Below are 25,123 nucleotides of genomic sequence, written 5' to 3' on the forward strand. Positions count from 1 at the left end.
TTCCCTTGATTTTGTAGGTAAATTCTTTATGTTTGCCCACCTTGAGGCTGCTTTGTGACAGCCTTGGAGACCGGCCCTTTTACATTGATTATTGCACGATCAGCCATATACCTTATTGTGGCACACTCTTTTCTTTTTTCATTTGTCTGTCCGCTTCGCGCTCAGTGTCCGTATGTTGTTACTTCTTCTTCCTTTTTTTTCGGTATGCTGCTATTTCTTTGTAGTGTCTGCTCCTGAAGGCTGCAAGCTGGGGGCGGTTCTTTTTTATTTTTTGTTTTTTGGGAAGTTTCATATAGCGCAAACTCGATCAGAGCAGCGCTTTACACGAGTACCACTTACTTCCGTGAAGGTTCAAATAGCGCAAACTCCATCGAAGGAACGCTTTACATGAGTAACACTTACATACAAGTTTAGCAGTTGAAAAATATACAAATTGGTGTATTTTAAACAGAAAAAACACAGAAATCCTCAAAGCGGCTCTCCCGGCACAGTTGGAAAGCCGATACTACAATACTCACTTCACTCTGGAAACTCTTCCATAATGCTTTGCAGGGCATTCGTTTTCCAACACATTTTGGCCCATTACTCAGCCTGTGGTAGTCCTACGACAATGGGACCACCACCATACCATTCAGTATGACACACTCTTTCTGTCTAAGTCATCTATGCGTCCCCTCACTAGGTTGGGGGGAACCCCAAAATAGTAACCTCTTCCACCATTCAGTGTCTTTTTAAGCCCTCATGGCTGGAACTTTTGTTTTACAGCTGGGAGTACTTTGTGTTTTTAAGGGCCTTGTTTGTAATATTATTGCAATAGGCCTGCTAGCCTAAAATGTGTAAGACACTACTCCCTCTAGGGGCTAAATATATGGTTACCCTGCATTACTTTCTGTAATTCTATTTTCATGTGGGTATGCCCTCTAGTGGCTGACCATATGGTTACGTGATCATGTTTCTTCCAAATACTATTTTTATTGTGATGCCCTCTAGATGCTGTTCTGAGCATAACAGTCAAGCTACTACAATATTCACTGCTCTCAGTTTCAACGAGCTCTTTCTGTCTGGGTCACCATCCAGTGTCTTTTTAAGCTCTGTCATGGTTGGAACTTTTGTTTTACAGCTGCAAGTAGTTTGTGTTTTAAGGGACTTGTTTGTAATATTATTCTAGTAGGCCTGAAATGTGTAATGCACTAAACCCTCCAGGGGCTCAATATATGGTTACATTTCATTACATTCCGTCATTCTCTTTTCAGGTGGTTATACTCTCTAGGAGCTGACTATATGGTTATATGACCATGTATCTTACAAATGCTATGTTTATTATAGTGCCTTCTAGGGGCTGTTTTGAGCATTACGGTCAAGATACTTCAATAGTCACTGCACTTAAAAACTCGCCCCATAATGCTTTGCAGGGCATTCCTTTTACTAAACATTTTTGCCCAAAACTCACTGTGTGGTGGTCCTAGGACAATGGGATCGCCATCAAAATATTCAGAAAAATGTGTTCTTTCTGTCTAGGTCAACTCTGGATCCCCACACTAAGCTGAGGGGGACCCCAAAATAATAACCCCTCCCACCATTCAGTGTCTTTTTTAAGTCCTCTCATGGCTGAATTTTTTTTTTTATAGCTGGGAGCAGTTTCTATTTTAAGGGCCTTGTTTGTAATATTATTCTTGCAGGCATGCTCTAGCATGAAAATGTATAATGCGCTACATCCTCTAGGGGCTAAATATATGGTTACACTGTATTACATTCTGTCATTCTGTTTCCATGTGGTTATGTTCTCTGGGGGTAACTAAAGGATTACATCATCATGTTTCTTACAAATGCTATTTTTACTGTGGTGCTCGCTAGGTTTTTTTTTTAACATTACAGTCAAGAAACTACAATATTCACTGCACTCAGAAATTCGCACAATAATGCTTTGTGGGGCATTCCTTTTACAAAAAGCTTTTTGCCCATAACTCACCATGTGGGGTCCTACGACAATAGGACCACCATCAAAATGGTCAACACGACATGCACTTTCTGTCTAAGTCATCTCTGGGTCACCACACTAGGTTGGGGGTACCCCAAAGTAATAATATAAATAAATACAATAAATAATAGCAATGTTTTTGTTTCTTACTGCAGATAAAGGAAGAAGGTAAATGGAAGTGCTTGAGTTATATGCAGGGCCACTGGAATTATGTGGTAGAGAGGACCAAATTATGCAGCTAACTTATGTGTCAAGAAAAGTCCACTTATGCTTATACAACGCTAGCAGCTCTAACTCAGTCAAATGTGAGACCTATTGCATTGCAAATACTTGTTCTTTCTTCTCCCCCTAGCATATTGTTGTTGCTTGTTCGCCCACCCAGCGTCCGTGTTGTTTGTTCTCCCATGTTTGTGTTTTCCTTTTTGCTTTGTCCCTCCTATGCTCCCGTTATCTCTGTTGCTTCTTCTTTCTCACCCTCCCGTTGTGATGGTTGCGTCTTACCTCTTACTCTTCAATTGTCAGTGTTACTTCTTTCCTCCCAATGTACTGTTGTCTGTGTTGACCAGTCATACGCCATAAGAAAAGAAGCTCTATGACACTTTTTTCTAACATTTAGTTAAGTTGCACAGAAGCCGCACTGCTGTACATCATGCCTAAGAGACATTATCAATACCAATAGCTCCTGCATAGGCAAGACCTATTGGCTTTGCCAATGCTTGTTATTATTTTTTTTCCTCCTTCTTTCTCACTTTCCTGCCTTTCTCACTTTTGCTCGGGGTCAAAGTCTGATGATGATACATAAGTTCAAATCTGCAGAAATGGGTGCCATGCCTAAAACATGTAACCACCAGAATAAATTAAGCACTTTGTTTAATTATGAGAGAAAGAGGATTGATAATGGCAGCATAGCAGTATCCAAGAAACTTATTCCAACACAACAACTATCCTTTAAGAAAAGATTTTTTTTTAGAGAATGGCATTTTGTAAGAAGTGCAAGTATTTGAAATGCCTGTCTATAAACCCTTTACATTGTTTCAAAACAGAACAAACCGAATTCCACCGTTCCTGCTGTTTGTATAATAATCAGCGGCAGCTCCTACGCTATAACGGAGGAGTATCGTCATCCTGCCGGCAGCAGCAGCAGCTGCAAACTGAAAAATAAAAACAATAATAAACAATGCTTACTATTGTTTTTATTTTTCAATGGGCAGGGCCATAGGGATAACGAGCACTGAGAGGACTGGTGTGCACTCACCCTCCTTGCGCATCTGTGTTTTGCCGGCCATCGCGGGCCAGCCAAACATACATGCACACTGTGGTCTCTCTTACCCAGTACTGTGTTGCCGGGTTGGAGACAGCAGGCAGAGGCTCCCAGTCTGCCTCAGAGCACCAAGCCAGGGTTCTCCAGCCAATCCTAATGCTGCTTTCATGCCACCAGCAGCATGAGAGCAGTGTTAGGATTGGCCGCAGGGGAGGCTGGGAGCCTGTGCCTGCTGTGAATGAGGACCAAGAAGAGGTGCGGTGGAGGAAGTGAGTAAGGTACTTTTTTTACATTATTTTTTAATTTGGATTTTTTTTTGTGCCCCCTGCCCCTTTGCTAATGCGGAATCCGACGAATGTTAATTGTAGCATGATAAACCATAAGCAGGTTAGAATATTTTCAGGCTTTTTGCAGTGATTATAAAATGAAAAATAGAGAAAAGTACATTTTCTCCACTTTTTAAATATGATAGCTATGACTAACCTTGAAGCAAAACTAGTTAGTTTCATTTGTATTAACTAAGCAGCAAAGACTACTAGAAATCCGTTTGCTCTGTGTTTTGTTTTCAAAAGATGTTTATGAGCAATGTTTCTAAAATCCATTTTCTCAGTTTTTTTCAATAGCTATACTCTGCTATGGGATAGCTTTTATTGTCTTCCTTCTGTATGACACAAGTTGATAATAGTGCAAATTGATTTCTTCTAAAAGTGCATTAATATTGGCCCTGGTACTAAATTGCACATTGGGCGAGCTGTTGTTAACTCGGTATGTCTTGATAATATTTGCCTGCGCTGGAGACAGTGGATCAGTGAAAAACTGCCTTTCCCTCTTTTACTGGAATCCTCAGGTTCAAGAGGGGACAAGGATCCCCCACAGAGGGGCGCAGCACCCGTCTGTGGCGTGTGTAACTGCTCCCACCTGCAGGTGCAGTCGACAGTGCAGACATGGACTGATCAATATTACAGAAGGGACCAAACAGGTGCCTGTGGCCCCTTCTATAATACCAAAGTTCCCTCGGGCGCAAAAAAACAGGCACAATCACCCATTTCGCACCTGCTCCCCAGGAACAGCATGTGTAACTCAGCCCTTGGTCTATTGGTATGTCTAAAATCAGCAGAACATGTTTTTCAAAGCCTTACGTATACAATTGATTTGCCTTTGGCCATTTGCAGAATATTTCCCATCAAACATTTCTATAATTGTATATGCAAATTTGAGCCATATGCACATTTGAATAATTTTCGCATTCGAGATGCACCACTTGGAATTGTAGTACATAGCCAGAAGGGCAGAAAATCTGGTGTGGTTATCATCAGGCCCAAACAGCCTGTGCCCTAAGGAAATGATATGCTCATAAAAAAGATGAAACCATTAATAATCTGCATATTATGATCTTCTCAGGTATGAGACCACATCAAGTGAGGAAGGCAGCTCATCGGAAGGATGCCCGGACAGTGACACAGAAAGAACATGTGATCGTTCCGAAGAAAAATATGTGGAAGCTGCAAGTAAACATTTGCAAGCTGCAACTGAAATGACAAAATGCAGAAAGGCCTTGGACCATATCCAATACGAATTGCAAGATTCAACAACAGAGTGCCCCCCGGAGAGGTAAATATAAGTACATTCTATGCACCACATTGGAAATAAGCAATTGCAGGTATGCGTTATCCAAGAGACTGGAGTGAGTTGATACCTCTTCCACAATATGCTCTTTCTCACTTCACAAGTCGATTAAGTTGCAACCAGAGGTATATCTCCAAGCTTCCAGAAATGACAGGAGCTTTTTGCACATAAAAGTGAATTAAAATATAGCTAGGACAAGAGACAGCACAAACTGCTGAAAGACATGATGCATCCCCTTTCAGGTTAGGCAAGAACAATACAGACTTCCACAATATGTGGCATGTATTGTACAACTAGGAGAACACGTTTACCAACAAAGACCATATATGCAATACATAATGAAACATGTACTGTTTCTTTGTGGCTAAAATAGGCGTTAGTTGCTACCTAATTTACATACACTCATAATATCACCCTCAGATATATGCCTTTCATATTACAGGTAGGTTTTTGTAGTGGGAGCAAACCCAACTGCGTTTACCGGGATTATATTGTTGACCTGCCTCTGATACATGGAGTCCCTTGACACCACTTAGCTCTTTACTATGGGTCAAATCTGTGACCTGCAGATTATAAAGAGAGCCCTGCACCATACACAACAAACCCCTAGTATTGTAAGTGGATACCTGGTAGATAACCACAGATTTCTGCAAAGGGTTTCGGGGCTCATTTATCTATGTTACCAGTTGATACTCTATGTGTTGATGTTCATCCAATAGGAATTCGTGAACAGCCTAAATGTCACAGGGTTTTGGTTAATTCAGCTTTCCATCTTTCTGAGGTTTGTAAAATGAGTATCAGTGATTTGGTTAGCAATGACACCTGTTAGTTAGGATTCGATTGCACAGAAAGACTGTAGTAACAAGCAACATCCAAAACAATGCAAATGTGTGCACCCAGTTGTGTATGCACTGTATAGCAAAAGGGTGCAGGAAGGATCTGTGTCCCTTTTTAAAGTCGAGCCTGCGTTGCATGCGCTCGCGCATGCGTACCGCAGCGAGACGCTTTTGTATTTAGAAAAGGGCTCGGAGCCCTGTCAACTTCACGTCAGTGTTTTTTATTGGTTCGTGGGCTTGCCTAATAAAATCTGCTTGCTTTCATTAGTCCAAGGCACGCATACGTCATGCCTTTTCCGGTGGCTAGCCCTACTCGAGCGCAGAGACCAAGTACAGAAAACATGCGAGGCTCGCTGTTTTCCATCGGGCTCGTGGACTTCTTTTTCTCTAATTTACGAGCGCGATCTCGCTTGGCAGAAGTCGTGCGCTTTACATAGTTAATTTCACTTTTTCGGGTTATGTACATAAATGCACTTTTGCCCGATAGGTAAAAAGTCGGGTTAGGAGTTTACAACGCGATCAGCTCTAACATGAGCAAACATGAGACCCGTTGCATTGTAAATGCTTGTTCATGTAGCCACTGCTTAAAGTTTGGGTATCCCAGTAAATAAAAGTGGTAAATATATCAACAACCTGTCTAGGCAGTGTAGCTTCACCTCTGCCTGAACATAGCCTTAGTTATGGTCCATGGAAAGGAACAGGGTGGTAGATATTTATGACACATTGTGTGTGATGCAGGATGCTGGTATGCTTACTGAACCACTTGGTCACCCTTCTTCTTCCGAATGCTCCCCCTATCTGTTTTGTAGCAGCTGGAAGGATCTGGGTGGTGAGTGATTGAGCTTAGATGGCAGAGGACATTTCCCATTTTTTCATAAAAGTTAGTACAGTTTCCTGGTGAGAACAGCTATGGGTAATCCGACAAACAGCATACACTGATGTCTAAAGTGACTCTTAAATTGGTGATCCAAACAGCAATTTACAGTCATTGTGTTGAAGGGATGATCTGGAGCAGAGGTTCTTAACCTTTTGTCTTCTGTGGACCCCAGTGAATCTCAATAGCAAGTCAGGGGTCTCCAAGAACGTTTCTGCTTTTGTAATTCAATAATAATAATACACAAAAATACACAATTAAATACACTGTATGAACTCAGCACATCTGCCTTCTTCTGCCACTGCATGTTTAATTGCGAGAGCAACTACTCATAGTGTACGACGTAGGCAATATTTACAAATCAATTGGCAAATGTGAAATCAGAGCTCTCTGCAGAAAAGGTGTGACAGACATAGTAACTCTACTGACACTGGCCTCAGACAGACAGATGATAGCAACTAATCTAGGCATGAGCAAAGCTGGAGACCCTGTAGGGTCTTTGTGTCACACGGTGACAAGGACAGGTTATTGCATAAAATTAAACCATCATCAGTTCATTGTGGCAGATTACATACTTCCTTCTGGAAAGTGGTACTCTGTTTGTGAAAGTATTTCAGTGCTGCTGAAAAGAGCAGGCATGCCCCATCCCAATACAAGAAGCATAGGTGCTTGGAATCTATAGGGGCCTGCTAATGTAATGCAGCGAATGGGAGAACGTGCAACCTGGAAGATCCTGTTGGGCAGTCTTCCTGTGTACGTATGTGTAGATCTCTGAGAGGACAGAACCCTGGCTTTCTAAGGGCCTAATTGAGTGTGGTGTATGGTAGATCCTGTCAAAAAGCTTACAATATTCCATACACTGTACTACACGTGCCATAGGCTATAATGCACTTGTAATACAGAGGACAGGATAGCCTCCATGTTTTGACGTAGTATCCTGTCTGAAAATCTCTGAATAAGTCCCTAAGTGGGTAGATGCATATGATTTTCTAGAAAATCATAAGCAATTCAAAATTGATTTTAGTCAGCCACTGATTGCTAGCTAAGGTTAGAGGTTTACTGCAAACCAAGACTGCACACATATTCCATCCTGAACTAGCAATCAGCTAGTTTAGGAACAATGACTGGTTTGTGTCAGAGATTTACTCTTGACAAGAGCCTAAATAAATTCCTTTTTATGCTAAGAATGATAAAGGAACACCCACAAGAGCAGCGGGTGCGCAAAAGAAAGTGTTTCTTCTTCGGGGCAAATATAAATTCACCATTGACATTAAATAACACGTAGACCCATTTCCACAGGTGCAGTTGTACATTATGTTTAATTCCTTGCATAGGTTTAACTGCACACATGCAAATTCCTTTGCCTCAATGGAGAAGGGAATTCACAAAAGCCTTTCAGGAGTACGCTCAGATTCCTGCAACTGTCTTATGTTTCCAGGAGGGCTCTGGGAAGTATTGTAATTCCTGATATTCCTAAATCAGCACACATCCAGATTTACAAATACTTTTGAAATGTAGGTTTGTTGTAACCGTACTGCTTTTTGTATTCCTTTTTGCTAGGAGTCACACTATGTAAAGTAGCACACTATGGGGGTCATTCTGACCCTGGCGGTCCATGACCGCCATGGCGGAGGGCGGCGGAAGCACCGCCAACAGGCTGGCGGTGCTTCCTGGGCGATTCTGACCGCGGCGGTAAAGCCGCGGTCAGAAAAGGGGAGCCGGCGGTTTCCCGCCGGTTTCCCGGCAGTTTCCCGCTGGCCCAGGGTATCCGCCATGGCGGCGCTGCTTGGACCGCCTTCCCGCCAGCCTGTTTCTGGCGGTGTCCACCGCCAGAACCAGGATGGCGGGAACGGGTGCCGTGGGGCCCCTGGGGGCCCCTGCACTGCCCATGCCACTGGCATGGGCAGTGCAGGGGCCCCCTAACAGGGCCCCACAAAGATTTTCACTGTCTGCTTTGCAGACAGTGAAAATCGCGACGGGTGCCACTGCACCCGTCGCACCCCTGCAACTCCGCTGGCTCCATTCCGAGCCGGCTTCATTGTTGAAGGGGCTTTCCCGCTGGGCCGGCCGGCGGTCTTCTGGCGGTCGTCCGCCGGCCCAGCGGGAAAGCCAGAATGGCCGCCGCGGTCTTTTGACCGCGGAGCGGTCTTTCGGCGGGAACCGCTTGGCGGGCGGCGACCACCGACCGCCGCGGTCAGAATGCCCGCCGATATGTATACGTGCTTGGCGTGCTACAGCTAGGTGCATCTGGTACAGATATATGTAGTCTGCGTAAAAAAAGCAGTCCCAAAGTCAGGTGTAGCCTGGTGTCTTCGCTGAGGAAAATACAGCATTGGAAGTCCTACCAAGGGTGTGCAACTGCTGGTCTGTCAGAGGGACAGGACGCACTTTGGGGAGAGGACAAGGATCTACCCACCTGAATGGAGATAGGTAGGGGTCCCTGGGACCACAGGCCCCCTCAAATGGACCACCTTGAAAGGTATTGTACTTTGAATAGTTAGTACTTCTACTGACAGCTTGGAGGCCCATGCATCTACTTCTGTAGTATGGCAGAGAAGCATGGGATTATGTCCCATGTAAGTGAGGACCTTGGCGTCACTGGTGAAAATGTGTGATGCTCGGATCCATATTACAGAGTGCAATGCAAGTGTCTATCATCCCTTCTGTAATACCAGAGTGCCGTCGGAGTGCCAAAAACAGGTGCGAATACCATTTGCACTTGCGTGTAATTCTTTTTAGAATAAGCCCCTTATGTTGAGTACCATGGTGGAGCCCTAGACTGTTAAACAGATGTTTAATTAGATCACAGTCTATGCGATGCTCATACACAAGTTTTACTCGTCTCCATATGCTATTTCTTGGAAAAATGTGTTCCTTTCGACAACCATTTGGTTTCCATTTTCTGAATGGGACTTGATCTCTTTAGTCATTAGTCATTTTGTTTTAGCCACCATTAGCCCGCCGCACCAGACAGTCACCTCAAGCCACAATGCACGGGCTGGCTCTGTGCACAACGGTGTGTAATTACTCAGTCAATTAATTTACAAGGAGACATTCAAGGTGAGATTTAAATGAGCACTGGAGGCGGCAGAGAAACGCGCGCCGTCGCTGTATGAGACGAGCATCTCTCTCTGCTCCTTCTGTTCTTCAAGACAGCGTGATGAGCCAATGGAAAAATAATCAGCGGGGCTGCTGAGAACACTTCTCATCAGGGAAACATTTGCTGTAACTTTGAAGAGAGGATGAGTTCATACTTGACGCCTATAGGTACCAGTTCGAAATTATTAGGCATGCTTAAATGCTGAGGGGCCTTACATATGCTTCATGACTCACATAAACTTCATCCACAGGGCTGGGATGAGGAACCATAGGCGGGCCTGGCAAAAATGCTTAAACCAGCCCCCCTCCCTTCGTTTTCTTGCTCTCTCTCGCTTTCTTTCCATCCATCCTTCCTATCTCTCTGATCACTCTCTCTCTATCTTCCTACTTCCTCTCTGCCTCCTTCCATCTCTTTCTCTTGACTCCTCCCTGTGCCCGCTGCAATTAACCTCAATGAACTGTGGCAAATAACAGAGGCACCAAGAGTGGCCCTGGGCTTTCAAAACCGTCTCCAAGGGCTCCAGTCCACCAGTGAGGTGCCCGTGGGATTTAAAGACGCGTCCAGCCCTGTTCATTCATGCACTGAGGTTAAAAATAGTCTTCCCGTACAAGCTGTTTACATTTTAAAACCATTAGACACTCAGGAATACATCAACTGCATTTGTTGTGCTGAACTAATATTCCAATTTAAACAATCTACATACTCAACGTATATTACAAATGCTTTACCTTGGTCACAGCTTCTGCAATCCCGCTGCAGTGGAGGACCAAATTATAAAACAGGAGCAGGAGTGGGCCCTCAGCGCTGGCAGAGGAGCGTCGCCCCACTGCTGAAAGGCAGCAGAAAAATAAAATGCTAATAAAAGTATTTTATTATCTTTTTATTTTCAGCTTAGTTAGTCCGCCAAGTTCAGGGCAGGGAGGGGCCAGCATCCTCTGAGTCAGCAGGGAGGAGGAGTGATAGCTGCATTCTAAGTTGTGCATGTCGGGTTGGCTGGCCGAGTTTGGCCGGCCAAACAGACACACGCTCTTAGAACTTTCCACCCGAGCTGTGTTGCACCAAGATCAAGCACCTACTCCCTAACTGAGCAGCACTTAAGCCCGCTCAGGCCAATGCCAGCACTTCTGTCATTCTGGGTAACAGTGTAAAAGAAGCATCTGGATTGTGAGGGGAGGGGAGCGAGCACAGAAGCACCGAGGCTACGGGTGCAGAACACTGATGTGGCAGGTAAATTATGGTTTTTTTAATGCTTATTGCCTCACCCACCCCTCCCCGACCCCCCACCCCCACCAAGCTCTCCTCTCCTCAGCCCTTCCTGGCAGCAGCCGCCACTGGACAGTGATCAAATTAAGAAGCAAAAAAGGCTAATTATGTGTCCTTAGGCAGTAGATTCTAAGGCAGTATTATGTTGCTATATTGTCATTTTAACACTATTTAATTCTGTCTGGCAAAGGGGTTCGCCTCCGAAGTATACATTTAACAAAGGAAGTCAGAAATCAGCAACTGAAAAATAAGTGCAACTTTTTCAAAGGGTCTGCCACTGCACGTCACCACATGTGGCACACTGTGGAGTAACTTGATACTTTTGTTGAAATCTACAAATTACGGAGCAGATGATGGCTCGTGATGCACGGGTGATAAATCCATTGCAATGAAAACGCCCATTATTGTCTGGTACCAGTGCCCCGGATTTGGAATGCTGTAGCAATCTTAAGTAGACACGAAAAATATGGAGGGCTCAGCCTACAGGAATATGATAATTAAATAGAAAATATACCAATATGAGCAATGTCGTGGAGACAGCACAAGCCTTACACTTTAGTAATTAATTTTTAAAGTTATTGAAAAGACAATGTTGGTGATGAATTTAAATGGACTGAAAGTTAAAATATTTGTTATGACGGCAAGTATTGTACAATGAAATAATATTATTGGTAAATTTAAAAATATCTATATGCTTGTAAACATGTACGTCTGATTTATTTTTGTAGTTATTTATGTACTGTGCGTGTATTTACATATTCCACTTGACATGTACATGTTTATTCTGCATAAACGACAATTTTTGGCATCCTTCACAAACAGCCTAGCTCTACACTTGTGCCTTTATCCGGCTCTTGTCAACCCCTGAATACAAAGTACGTAGCGTGCGCAGGCAAAATTGTCACTGCGAATGTCTATTTCCTTCGTGTTCTGAAGAAGTAGAGCCAGACAACCCTGAGTGACTCTCTCAGGCAGAAGCAGCCGCCACACGAATGCAATGCTCAGTTCTCTCGGGGCTCATCATTGTGATGCAGGCAGCTTGCCTGACAGGGCGAGAGAGTGCCTGCTGACTCTTAAAGCGATTCCTCTAAAAAAGTAAATATTAAAATTGCACACACATTAGACAGACATGGTTTCTTGTTATTGGGAAGGAGTGACACAGCACCACGACTTGTTTGTTGTGTGAAAAAGGCCGCTTTAATGGAACAGGTGCACCTACCTAAAACCACCTTGGCCTGTGCCTCACAAAACTAAAGCCTCACTAGACATGGAATCACCTATCCAATTTCCTTCCCCCCTCCCCTATAATCTCATCCTGCCTTCCCCTTAACCACTCTCGCCTACCTAATTTCCTTTCCTAACCGCTTCTTCTGATCCTACCGCTAATGTCAAGCTCCCTGCCTGCCCGTCACTACCTAAAGCTCCCCCCCCCATAAACTTGAATCGCCCTGTCATCTCCGTCCTCCGCACAAGTTTCATTACCAGCCATGCAACTCTCACCGCCACCAGAAAAAGGCCCCTCGACTTTTCCTGCCCCCCCCAAAAAACTAGACTTCCCTCAGCAGTGCCTTCAGGCCCTCCTTGAGCTGCAGAAGATAAAGCTCCATCCCCATGAACGATAGGTGCACGCCGTTGTCTCTAAAAAAAATCTGCATCTTCAAAGCGCAAGTCCGTGTGCTCCAAGAATGTCAAACCCTTCTCCAAACAAATGGTAACGAACTGGGTCAAAACCTAAATTCTCCCCAATAACAGTCCTCCGGGCCTGCCGCTGCGCCCATTTTATGAGGGAATGTCCGACCAGCCAAATGGCAATGTACGTCGCCTCCAGACCCCGCACCACACCTGCAAAAGAAAAGAAAATGAATACCCAATATACTTAATCCGGGTACTCCAAAATAGCCTGTTAAACCCAAAACTCCCTCCCCCTCACATATCGCTTAAAGCAATCCGATCTCCATCTCCCCAGGGACATCAACTCCTCCCTACCCCAACCTTTTCTCCCAGCTTCCGTAGCGACCCCAATCCGAAACGAATGAGTGCCAAACTGCGCCGCATCTAATCCCAAGGTGCCCCATCCCTTGCGCATAACTGCCAGCAACTGGGGGGCCCGTAACTCTGCTCCCATCACTGTGACGAAAAACTATGCCCCCCCTCCCAACCCCGACTGCCTTCTTCAACTGACGACCCAAAACCCATGGACAAATCGTCATATCTGGGTATTGGCAAAGATAAACCACTGCCCCTACCCCCTTTTGGTCAGTCTTCGAACTCCATATCCTCACCGCCACACCTTTGCCATTAATGTGCACATCGTGCCACTGGGCACCCGGGTTCCCTGCCAAACCCAATAATTCAGATACCCGCAGAGCCCCACAAAACAACCATGCCATCAACGTACGGAAAAGTAAAACTTCCCCTGCATTAAAACAAATTAATCGCATGACAGCTAACCGCCTCTTTAACAAGTCCAACAACACTGGCCACCTAATGCGATCCCCTTGTCCCTTTTCCTTTGCCCACCCTTCCAGAATCCTGTGCCCCAGTTCCCCTGCTGACGGTGGGTAGCCCCAAAAAAGCTTACCCACAAATCCCAGCGACGCCAACTTGCCTGCAATAGTAACCCTGGACTGACCTTTTTCAATCAGAGTCATAATGAACTGCACCACATCCTCCACCATGTCCTCCTGTCTTACCCGTCTCCGCGCCCCGTATCCTACAAACTCCTCCCAAGCCTTCGCATACGCCCGTCTGGTGTATGGCGCTAATGATTCATCCTCTCACACCTAGTCTCCAAAGTTCCCTGGGCATATCCATCCTGCGCAGGTCCGCGCCTGTGACTAACCCATGGAACCGCTCTCACTGAGAATGAGACAAAGCATCAGCTATGTCATTGTTCACCCCAGGAACATGACGCGCCCTAAAGAAAATGTCATTCTGTAAGCATCGTAGGACAAAAACCCGCAATAACTGTAGCACTTGCGTGTCACGTGCCGACTGCTGATTCACCAACTGCACCACCGCCATGTTATCCACCCGAAACAGAACATGTTTGTGCCGTAGTGTGCTGCCCCACAGGCATACCGCAACTACTAATGGAAACAGTTCCAAAAAAGCTATACTGCGGCCACCATTCTTCCATGCAGGCGGCCATTCCTCTGTGCACCATCGCCCTTCCCAGTATATCCCAAAACCTGCTGCCCCTGCTGCATCCGAGAAAATCTGTATATCCCATGCGCAGTCCTGCCAAGCTTTCAAAGAAATGCCATCAAATGTGGCCAAAAAGGTGCTCCACATCCGCAAATCCTCACGCACACCCACTTTCAACCGCACATGATGATGGGGAAGTGACTGTGCTGACAGCGCCAAAGCCAACCTCCTACAAAAAGTCCTCCCCGCTCTCACCACACGGCATGTGACATTTAAGTGCCCCAGGAGCACCTGAATATCGCGTACTGTGACCTTACTTTTTTGCAACGTCATGAATTCTCTGCATCATATCAATCTTCTTTTCTTCAGGCAGGCACGCTATGCCCCCCACCGTATCCAGTTCAATGCCCAAAAATGACAGCCCCGTACATGGCCTCACTGTCTTTTCAGGAGCCAAGGGCACACCAAGGTCTCCCATAATCTCCTCAAACTGTTGCAGCATCGCCGCACAATGCGAGCTGCCGACCGGAGCCGCAAAGAAAAAATCTTCCAAATAATGCGTCACCTGCCTGTGTCCCGTTCTCTGCATGAATATCCATTGTAAAGCGGTGCTAAAGCACTCAAAAAGCACACAAGGAGCTAGAGCAGCCCATATGCAGCGCCTTGTCCACGTACCAGGTCCCTTGAAATTGGATCCCCAGCAGCTCAAAATCATCCGGGTGTACGGGCAGCAAATGAAAAGCTGACTTAATGTCTGTCTTTGCCATCAATGCTCCTTGCCCCAGCTGCTCAACCATGTCAATGGCCACGTCCACTGACGAGTAGGACACTTTTGCCACAACATCTGGAATGAAATCATTGACCGACGACCCCGCCGGCCACGACAGATGGAGAATCAATCGAAATTGCCCCTGCTCCTTCTTTGGCACTACACCAATCGGAGACACAATGAGATTCTGCATCGGCCAATCCGAAAAAGGGCCAGTCATGCGACCTTCTTGCATTTCGTTCTCCAACTTCTGACTCACCATCTCCTCTTTACCGTGCACCGACCGCAGGTTCTCCGCACCCGTGGACCCGCGTATCGAAACCCATATCGGATACCCCGTATCAGCAAGTCAGTGTCGCCCGGTTTGTCATATCCCGTTAGCCAGAAAGCTAGTCTGTCCACCTCAACCGGAGTAAGTGCCTTTGCCCGTAACACGTTGTTTCTGTCTCTGTCCATCCCTGCCCCCGTAGCCAATTGACTGCTCCCCTCCAACTGCCTGTCCGTGTGTCTCTCCCGATGTTGAAGCACCTTGTTGTCCCGAGCAATGTATGAGGAGGTGCCTGCCAGCACACTTAGAGCACTTGTGCTGAAATTTAAAGTATTCGCGGGAACATATTCACTTGTTGTAATCCCAACACGCGCCGGATCGTCCCGTAGTGGCAGAGTTGGAGCTAGCAGAGCCAGTGCCTCCTGTCCTCACCCCCTGGGTGGGGCGCTCACGGAAGGGCCGATAAATGATAGGCAAACCGCTGGCGCTGAAAACAGTCTTACCGAACTTTGCCGGACCCATGGTGTGCTGCCATAAATCAGAATCTATCTCTCCCCACTGTACCTCCGGATCCGCCGCCATACAAGCCCTAAACTCCTCATCATACTTTCGACAGGCATAACCCCCATAGTTGAGGTGGGCCTTGCGTATGATGTCCATGTACTTAAATAACGCCACGGCCCGGTCTGGGAAACGCTCGCAATATACACTCGCAAAAAACAAAAAGGCTGCTGTCCAATTTTCAATATTGACAGGTACCTTGGGGCTCTTGGATAGCTCCCATTTCTCCTCTTTTGAGCCCTCCTTCGTGCGGACCTCCCTATGTAGCAACTTCAAAACGTCCACATACTCACCCTTCCAAATGTTTTCTTTTGTCGACTGCATCAAATGAGCCTCCAACGGTTTTGAGGTGCCCATGTAGGGCAGCTTCACCCTTTTATGACAGGCTTTTCCCCTTTTGTGGAAACCGTCACCTGTGTCGTCTTTAGACTGTCGCCACCCGACTGACCGTCTGTCTTGGAAACCACCATAGTCCCCTCCCCTGACCGCTAATGACTTCCCCACTCTCAGTTGCCACTCCTGCATCCTGCCCATACACGCCCTTTGACAAATGCACCTCATCCTCTGTCGCCTCGGTCGCAACCGAAACCACCGAGCTTGCCAATCCCTTACCTGGAGACAACAACGGGGGACGCTCCTGAACAGTCCGTTTGTCCACACGGGGTCCACCTCTCCCCTGTCCAGCAGACCGCGCTTGCAACTGCTTACCGCCCTGCAATGACTTAAACACATCATTAGCGACCCCCCGTCCCTACTGCACTCCCACCACTCTTGCTCGTCACTGCCTTCCACCAACTCCCCTTCCTCAACACTACTCCCTTCTGACCCCTCTGCTCCCAAAGATTCCTGCACAATCCCATCATCCCTGCCACAGCCACCACAAACAGCACAGCCACCAGAAACCACTCTCTGTATACCTGATGGGCCCTGACGCTGCTCCCCTTGAGCGGCGGCGCCAGTGGGCGCAAAACACGTACTACCACACCGCTCAATGGAAGCGTCTGCAGCCGTGCACCGTCCCCTCCGCACTCCTGTTGTTGCCATCTGGCAGGCCGCCCCGGGCCCCGCCTTCTCTTCCCACCAGGGTTCCCGAGCCGCAAACTGCTCGCCTGGCTCCTCCTCGTCGAAATCCAAGACCTCCTGCCAAAAAAGGTCCGATGTGCCAGGCTGTAAAATTGTCTCCTCGTACACCCCTTCTGACGACCCCCTATCTCCCCCTGCCTCCTCCTGTTCAACCTGGACTTCCCACGTACCTCCCCCGCGCCCCACTGCCCTGGACCCATAAACTCGCCTTGGCACCTTAATATTAAAGCTAGTTAAAGGGGCCTCGTCCTGCCCCAATCCCCCATTATCCCACCGTCTTCCTCCTCCTCACTCCCACTCCACTGGAAAATGGTGGGCCATTTGTTCGATACTGGCACCTCGGGGTCAGTCTCTTGTGCCTGTCCCCCTCTATCTGACACCACTTCCCTGCATGCAGGCTGCCCGAACATGCCTTTTTGGTCTGGCACATGAAAATCCCTCTTAGAAATATCCACCCCGGTCCCCGCGCCCCGTAAGGGCCCCCCAATCCTTGTCGGGTAAACCCCACCCTGTTCCACACCTCCTGTGTGGTGCTGCCGCACCGCTCCTCCGCCGTCGGAGCTGCGCCGGCTGTTCCCCCCCCTTCTGCCCATTGGGCCCCTCGCGCAGGCCGCACCCAGCGCAGATCCCACCCCCCCCGCCCCACCTCACTCCTACCGCGGTAAACCTCAGGTCGGCGGGGGTTCCCTTTTGGGCCTGCCCCCACCGGCACCACCTTACGCGCACCTCCCGCGCCAAGGACGGACCCTTCCTCCCCAGCCCACCTTGCCCCGCCCACCCTTCCTCACCTGCGACAGCATTCTGGTGGCCCGCATAGGCGACCACGCCATAACCGCGGCCGCAACTCCAGCAGATGCTCTGCGCGCCGAGCGCAGTGGCCCCAACGCCTCCGGCTGCACGATATCCATGCGCCCAGCCTGCTCAAGGAGAGCCAGCCCTTCCCGAACTTTGTGTTCAGCCATTCCCAGGTACCGCGCGCTCAACACCGTGCCGCCTGCGATTTTGGGAGGGCGATTATAGTTTAAACCAAAACCGTACGTGTCCTCACGCAATCTACCTAACCTTTTCCTTTGCTTATTTTTATTTTTTTTGCACTCGACCAAAAACGCCACTACAAAATTGACGCAAAATTGACGCCCTGCTCAAAATTGCTCCGGCCACCGGGTCACCTTCTACAAAATGGTGGCCGTTAGCATAAAATGTCCACCTATATATGAACCCCCACCCACCCTAAACTGACACCCCTGGCACCAAACCACATCGCGGGCCGTACCACCCTTCCCAATAACCCCGGGGAGGGGAACTCCTCGTTCCTCCTCCCCCCCAGGACCCCATTGGCCAACTCTCGGTTGAGACCTGTACTCAGTGGTGCGGCATAGCAATACTAACGCCCTCATTCCTTATTATGGGGGTGAACCAGCGGTGGGGGCCGCGGGGGAGGGGAGGTCATATCGCTCACAAAAATACTGATACAGTAGGATTTAGCTTTTCGCTGATGCGGTATTACCAACCACTCCGATCTTAACTGAGCAGCTCAGAGCGGGGCATGATACAGTTATATCACATTTTCCTGCGTTTAAAGCTGCAAAACTCAAAATATTGTCCCTACATAAATATCACAAGAATTTACCATGTAAATGTGTCCGAGGAGGGTCTGCTGAGCCTCTGAGTATTTTCTTACCATGTGAAATCCCAATTCAAGTGCAATTTGCTTTTGTGTCTGAGTCCAGGATAAGGTCTAGTGAGAATGATGGCTTATACATTGTGATATACTTACTTTATGGATTATGGGCAGGCATATGTCTCGAGGTTGCTTCACTACATCAGATATTTGCATCTCCTTCCAGGGAATTGGCCAAATAATTATGTAGGTCTCTTGGGGATCACTTCCAGTAAATACAGACGATTTGGATCTTTACCTCAATCCAGAAGGACAGAGTTCCACAAACTCACCCACCCTTCTGCCAAGCATCAGCCTTTTTGCAGTGCTCGCTGTGCCTTGAACAAGGGTAATGTTTAGTGGGTATTAGAAGTGAATGTTATGCTTACTTTATGTTGTATCTATCTTTTGTACCAGTATTGTGGGACATCATCGTAAGCGCTATGGTGAGCTGTGTCTTGTAGTGTATCGGCATTGAACGAGGGTCCTTACCACTTATAAACTTGCTGAACCTGTTCAGTATGTTAGAACAGTTTTAATCTGTTATTATCTGTAGGACGATGAACAATAGTTATCAAATAATGCTGCACAGTTGCCTGCTTTTATTGCTGGTACAGGGTCCCTGCCTACGCAAATTTACTGAGGGATTGATTCTATCTTGCCTGTGGAATTGAAAATGTAAGGTTTGCAGATTTTGCCTGTTTAGGCATAAGTAGTTTGCGATCATCCATCCACAAATTGAGAAAAGGCATATTTAGATAGGTTCACTGAGGCTATCCTAGTTTCCTTAAACCGAACAGTAAATGTGGTTATTTTCTGTGAACAGGTTAATTCTAATCAATACCACTGGTGGCCTATTGTTGACATTAAGCAAGGTGGGTAACAATGGCAAACCCTGAGGAAGTCCACGTTTTACACCGCCTTTGTTCATCTCCACCAGCCTAACTATTAGGTTTGTGTGATAAGTTGTATCCAAACCCATTGAAAGATGGTTAGGAGTAGGCGGTGCTTTTGTCTTGTATGAACGCAAGGAGCAAAAGTCTTAGATGTTCCTAGTGCGGTTTCACTTCCCCTTTTGTTCGGGATTCTGGATGGAAGTTGTCTGATTATTGGTACCACTCCATTTGGTGCTGTATTAGTCTCGTAGCTACCCATTTCAATTTTTTGAACTGCCTAAAGTTTATTCAATTGAGATGATCAAAATGCATCTTTTAAGGTCTAAACTACTATCTCCAGTTGAAAAAAGAGGCTAAACTAAAATCTTGACCCCTTCTGTGATCGAGTGAATAAAATATTTGGTTCCAAAGTATAGCAATGGCTGATTTAAGTTTCTTTTTTTTTTGTCTTCAGATGTAATGGTATACTCATTTTAGGTTTTCTTTGTAAAAGGGTGCTGAGATGATAAATGATTTTTGGTAGTAGCTGGTTATTTGGATGTGAAGCAGTTTCCCATGGCTATCTATGGTGATGGTTTCACTTTAGTACTGAGAGACAATGCTCCGGGAGAGTAAATGCAACTAGGGGTGATCTGACAAGGATAGTGGCACAGTAGTGATATTCGAGCAACAGCAAATTTGGAGGTAAATACAGTCTAATAAATATCCTGTTGTTGGAGAGAAGAGAGCTCATTCGGATGCTATCAGGATACATTTTTGATCTACAACAAGAGCATGCAAAGACAGAAGCTGTATGATGAAAAGAGAGAAGCTCCATATCCCAGACACCAAATACACGAAGTACTTAAAAACCATAAAATAACTGGGCAATGTCTCATTTGGAGCACTGTTGAGTAGCCTTCGGTTAAATGGTAGAACTAGCAGATGCAAAAGTTACGGACACTGCATGTGGGGAAGACAGACTGTTTGTGTTAAGTAGGCTGTACAACAAACTAGATGCCACCATGATATTACACAGAAGAGGTCTGATTGAAGGACGAGGTTGTTAGACGTTATGGGGAAGATCATTCCAGTGAAATGTGACTCAGCAATATCCTCAGCTCTCCCTTCAAGGAATGATCAATCACTTTCAATATTCCTGCCTGCTAGTATAACTTAATATCCCACTTCTCTTTTCTAACCTAGGGACCTAATAAGTAGGAGTTTTTAGCAGCGGTGGCTCTTCCACTATGGTGGAGAAGCATCACCCCCCACCAGCAGCAGCAGCTGCAAAACGTTTACAATAAACTATGTTTATTATTGTTTCATTGTAAAAGTAAACTATGTCTGTTATCGTTTTATTATAAAAGGGGCGGGCCCATGGGGTGTGACACGGACAGAGGGGGAGTGACGAACACTCCCACTCACTGCACATGTGTCTTTGGCCAGCCATTTTGAGCCAGCCAAAGACACATGCACACTGGGCTCTCTCCAACCTGGCACGGTGTTGCCAGGTTGGAGACAGAAGGCAGAGACTCCCACTCTGCCACAGATCACCCTGGCGGGGCGCTCTGTCCATTCCTAACGCTGCTTTTATGCTACCAGCAGCATGAAAGCAGTGTTAGGATTTGCTGCAGGGCAGGGTGAGAGCCTGTTTCTGCAGTGAAGACCACGGAGTGGAGCGCCGCGGAGGAGGCGGCGAGTAAGGTACTTATTAAAAAAAAAATATTATTGTCTTTTTGTTTGTCATCTCCCCCACACCCCCGCCATGCGCCGCCCTGCCTCTTTTCCCTCCACGAGGCGTGACTGGTTTTTAGGTCTGCTGGTAAGAAATCAAATCAGTGAGACTATTACTAGAAAGCAGAACGGAAGAGAGGGGGTAAAGGCTTCGTGTAACAGCGGACTTACAAAGCAGGATAAAGCACAGTCGGAAAAATCACACTATCCTTCCATGAAAGATCCATAGCTGAACGTAGAGGACACTGACAAATTGGTTGGAAAGGTGATGCGAGGATAGCATAACATGACAGCTCCAACCTCATGTAAGCTTGTGCAGACAGAAAAGAAAATGGTTCGCCAGGTGTAATAACATTGGTCTAGTAGGAATTATTCACAAATGTTTTTCATTTTCAGATGTAAACTCAAAGAAGACTTTCTTCATCGGTGCCAGTTGTTGAGCAATCACCTATCGGAAATCAGTGCTACACCCGATAAAGAATTGGTACTTTTGTTGTCTATATCCAGTACTTTTCTTAGTGAATTATTTCTTATTAAACATAAGCATACAATGTACCGTTTATTACAGCACAAAATATTCCAAGAAAATGTTCACTCAGTGGAATGATGTCTTGCAGTAATTTGGAAACGTGCATAAAGCTTGCGCTCTACAAATTAAAATATTTAGACACAGTGTCCGTTTGTTCTTAAAAAAAAACTTTAATTGCCCCCCCATTCAATCCGTAGGAACGGATATGATAATCGAAAAGATTGCAATATGCTGTTTTCCACCCAGAGTCACGCTTGAGTCAATTGTAAATAGCTCATTACTATAAAGGAACTTCAACTGATTCTCGACGGCAAGCGATCAGAACTCAAACCCCTGGTGCCCTTATTCAGTCAGTATTTATTACCATTTACAGGTTGCTTTTTTAATGAACTACTGACATGCAGTCTTTGTGGGATAAGAATACTTCAAGAGAGGGTAGCAGGCAGATACTTAACAGCACACTGTAGATAAAAGAAGTGTCTATAACACCTTCCATCACTTTAAAAGCACTGCTTGTCCCTTCCCTAAAATATAAACCAACATACCATTACTTTGTAAAACTCTTCATTCTGATTTGGCATTACATCAATCACTAGCTACACTGAAGTATCAGCCGGAAAGGTGATAGGTCGCTTTCTTGCCCACCTCCGAAAGAAAAGGGGAAACATTGTAGGCATCTCTTTAAAGAGGATGTCAGAGTACAAAAAAATCCAATTTCTTCCTTAAGGCACTTAGGGCCATATGTACGAACACATTTTCCCATAGACACAAAATGGGTAAAACGCTTTGCTACATATGGCCCTTAGGCCCACATTTAGGAAATATGGCGCACAACTGCACTAGCACAGTTGTGCGTCAATTTTTTATAACGCGAGCTAATGCCATTCCTTAACGTCATCCGTGCACTATATTTAAGAAACGATGCATGATGGAGCTAAGGAATAACTAACTAGCATCTAAAAAAAAAAACACTAGCCGGTGAGGGATGGCATTAGGGGAAATGGTGCTAGTGGGTCAAATATGACAGTAGGCTAGTCAGTCTAGCATCAATTTTTGATGCACAAGCAGCCATAAAATGACTCCTATCTATGTAAAAACAGGAGTCATTACCACTAGCCCAATGCCCACCACAGGAGACTAGTGTTCCCAGGGCAATCCCGACATACCCAGTGCTAGCCAGGGGGCCCCATTTAAGGTGCCCCCGTGGCACACCACACACATACACTGCAACTTACCTGGGATGGGTTTCCTTCTCCTGTAGTGTCCCTGTGGTGTGGGTGGTGGGGATTCTGGGGGTTGGGTGGGCATCTTTGGTGTTTCCCTATTGGAAATGGGCCTACCAACACATTAACAACTGGTCTGACCAGGTGTTAAATAATGACGCTAATCGGGCTTAGTGCCATTATTTAGGCTCACCTCCTAGTTGAGTGTTGTTTCTGCGTCAGGTTTTAAATATGGCGCTGGGGGACTAGTGGCATTTTTTGGAAGGGAACGCCTGCATTGCATTTCATTGATGCAAGGTGGGTTGGTGCTTCTTAGAAATGGCACTAACTCCAATATTTTTCCGTACTCATGCTGCTGTACTCCTCCCCTACTGCCCGTATCCGAGTTAATGGCACATTGTCACCTGCCTTCCCTATCACTAGGGAAACAAGGCAGGGATGACCCCTTTCCTCTCTCCTCTTCATCATTGCTATGGATCCTCTGATATGGCACCTCCAGGAGAAACACTTGCATAGAGGATTGAAATTCAAGACAGGACCTCTGTTGGGCTCCCTCTATGCAGGCAACATCCTCTTGTTTCTCTGACATCCCTCCATGAATCTGAGCCCGGTGCATATGGACATAGCTCGGTTTGGCGATTTCTCAAGACTGCGGGTTAACTGGCATAAGTCAGAACTGTTCCCCCTCATGGATGCAATCCCTCCGTGAGTTGTGAGTTCTCTCTTTCCTGGCGTGAGGACCAGGTTAAATATTTGGATGTCTACATACATCGAGATAAGGAATAAAAACCTGGATTAAATTACGGACCCGCATTAGAAAAATTAAACACACAGATTGACCACTGGATCTGTCTCCCTTTATCCCTGGCTGGCGGCACTGCACTAATTAAAATGGTGGCGCTCCCACGTTTTCTGTATCTTTTTGTCAACATACAGATCCCTCTCACCACTTAATTTTTCACTACACTTCAGAGTTCCTTTACACATTTGATATGCACCAGGAAGCGACCCTGCATACGCTGGGAGGTACTGACACTTCCGTATGAGCATGGGGGTTTTGGTATTCCCCATTTTCAACTACATTATTTCACTGGCCAATGCCACTATGCCTATAATTGGTACCACCCTGACGTCCAGTTACCATATGCCATACTGGAGAGAGGGATTCTGTATTCTCTACCCGCTTACAATCGTTGCTCCCGTCTAGCCTCCCTTTGGATCCCACGGTTGTCTAGCCACTGGCAACAACTTGTTGGGCTTGGTGCCATTTGGCTCGCCTTTTGTCGTGCAGTTTGTTATACTCAACGTCAATCATTCTGGGTAACAATCCTTGGCTTCCTCTCACAATGGAAAAATTGGTGCAACATACACTTCTCTCTCTTAAACTTGATACCCTAGGTGACCTCTTCCACATGATAATGTATTCTAGTGAACCGAGGATAGTTATTTTGTGTCCGCCATGTATATGGATCAGTTTGTCCTCCGTCATTTGCAGAGTACACTCTGGCACTCCTGCCTTCTTATCCACTAGCACCCCAAGACTTCTCACCCCTCATGCTAATTATCATGGCTGACTCTGGCGCTGGTTTTATTTCCAGGCTGTACCATGCATGCCTTGAGATTCTTCTTGTTCGGGATCAGAGGGTGCGGGAGGCCTGGGAGGCGGACATAGGACATCAGTTATCCGATAAAGTATGGTATGCATGCTGTTCTCAAACATGCAGGGTTTCCCTAAACCATGGGCACAAGCTTTTACATTATACATTTCTCTGTAGAATCTACATAATACCCAATGCCTTAGCCAAACTAGACCCTTATCGATCCTCTGCATGGTTGAAATGTAAGGTGGATAATGCAGATTTTGCCCATTTAACATGGACATGCAGCGGAGTGGCAGAATACTGGAGGGAAGTTTTCACTATACTGACTTCAATGTTAGATACTACAGTTACCTCCGATCCCCTGATGGCATTACTGGGATATGTGGAGGGAGTTGCTAAACCTCTTAGATGTTTTGCAGCCATAGCCCTTCTCCTGGCCAGGCGCAAAATAGCGAGACATTGGGTAAGAATAGCAAATTTGTACTGCCCTGTGTATGCTTATCTTGACAATATGTTGGTATTCAATATTGTGGAGTCAATATATGTGCAGGTCAATATTCTTGACCTTGTTACTGTGACAATTTTCAACTGGCCTCTTAGCCCTCTATCAAAAGCTTCAATGTCTAGGCCCCATCCTTTCCCACATTTACTCTCCCAAAGCTCAACACCACCTTGCTGCCTTGAAAAATGCCTATCACAGTGCTACCCTCCTGATCACAAATCAGATGACAT

At 46.2% G+C, this 25,123-nt stretch overlaps 1 protein-coding gene across 4 annotated transcripts in view; it reads left to right on the plus strand.

Annotated features, from left to right (window-relative positions):
* KANK4 (KN motif and ankyrin repeat domains 4) overlaps positions 1-25,123 on the plus strand; it is a 594,294-nt gene that overhangs the window by 512,970 nt on the left and 56,201 nt on the right. For all 4 annotated transcript variants that reach the window (XM_069232543.1, XM_069232544.1, XM_069232542.1 and 1 more), the window contains 2 exons: positions 4,641-4,850; positions 21,435-21,522. In XM_069232543.1, the coding sequence (XP_069088644.1) occupies positions 4,641-4,850; positions 21,435-21,522 (298 nt within the window). The remainder of the gene's footprint in view (positions 1-4,640; positions 4,851-21,434; positions 21,523-25,123) is intronic.

The sequence above is a fragment of the Pleurodeles waltl genome, chromosome 4_2, assembly GCF_031143425.1.
Source record: "Pleurodeles waltl isolate 20211129_DDA chromosome 4_2, aPleWal1.hap1.20221129, whole genome shotgun sequence".
In the NCBI taxonomy this organism is placed as follows: domain Eukaryota; kingdom Metazoa; phylum Chordata; class Amphibia; order Caudata; family Salamandridae; genus Pleurodeles; species Pleurodeles waltl.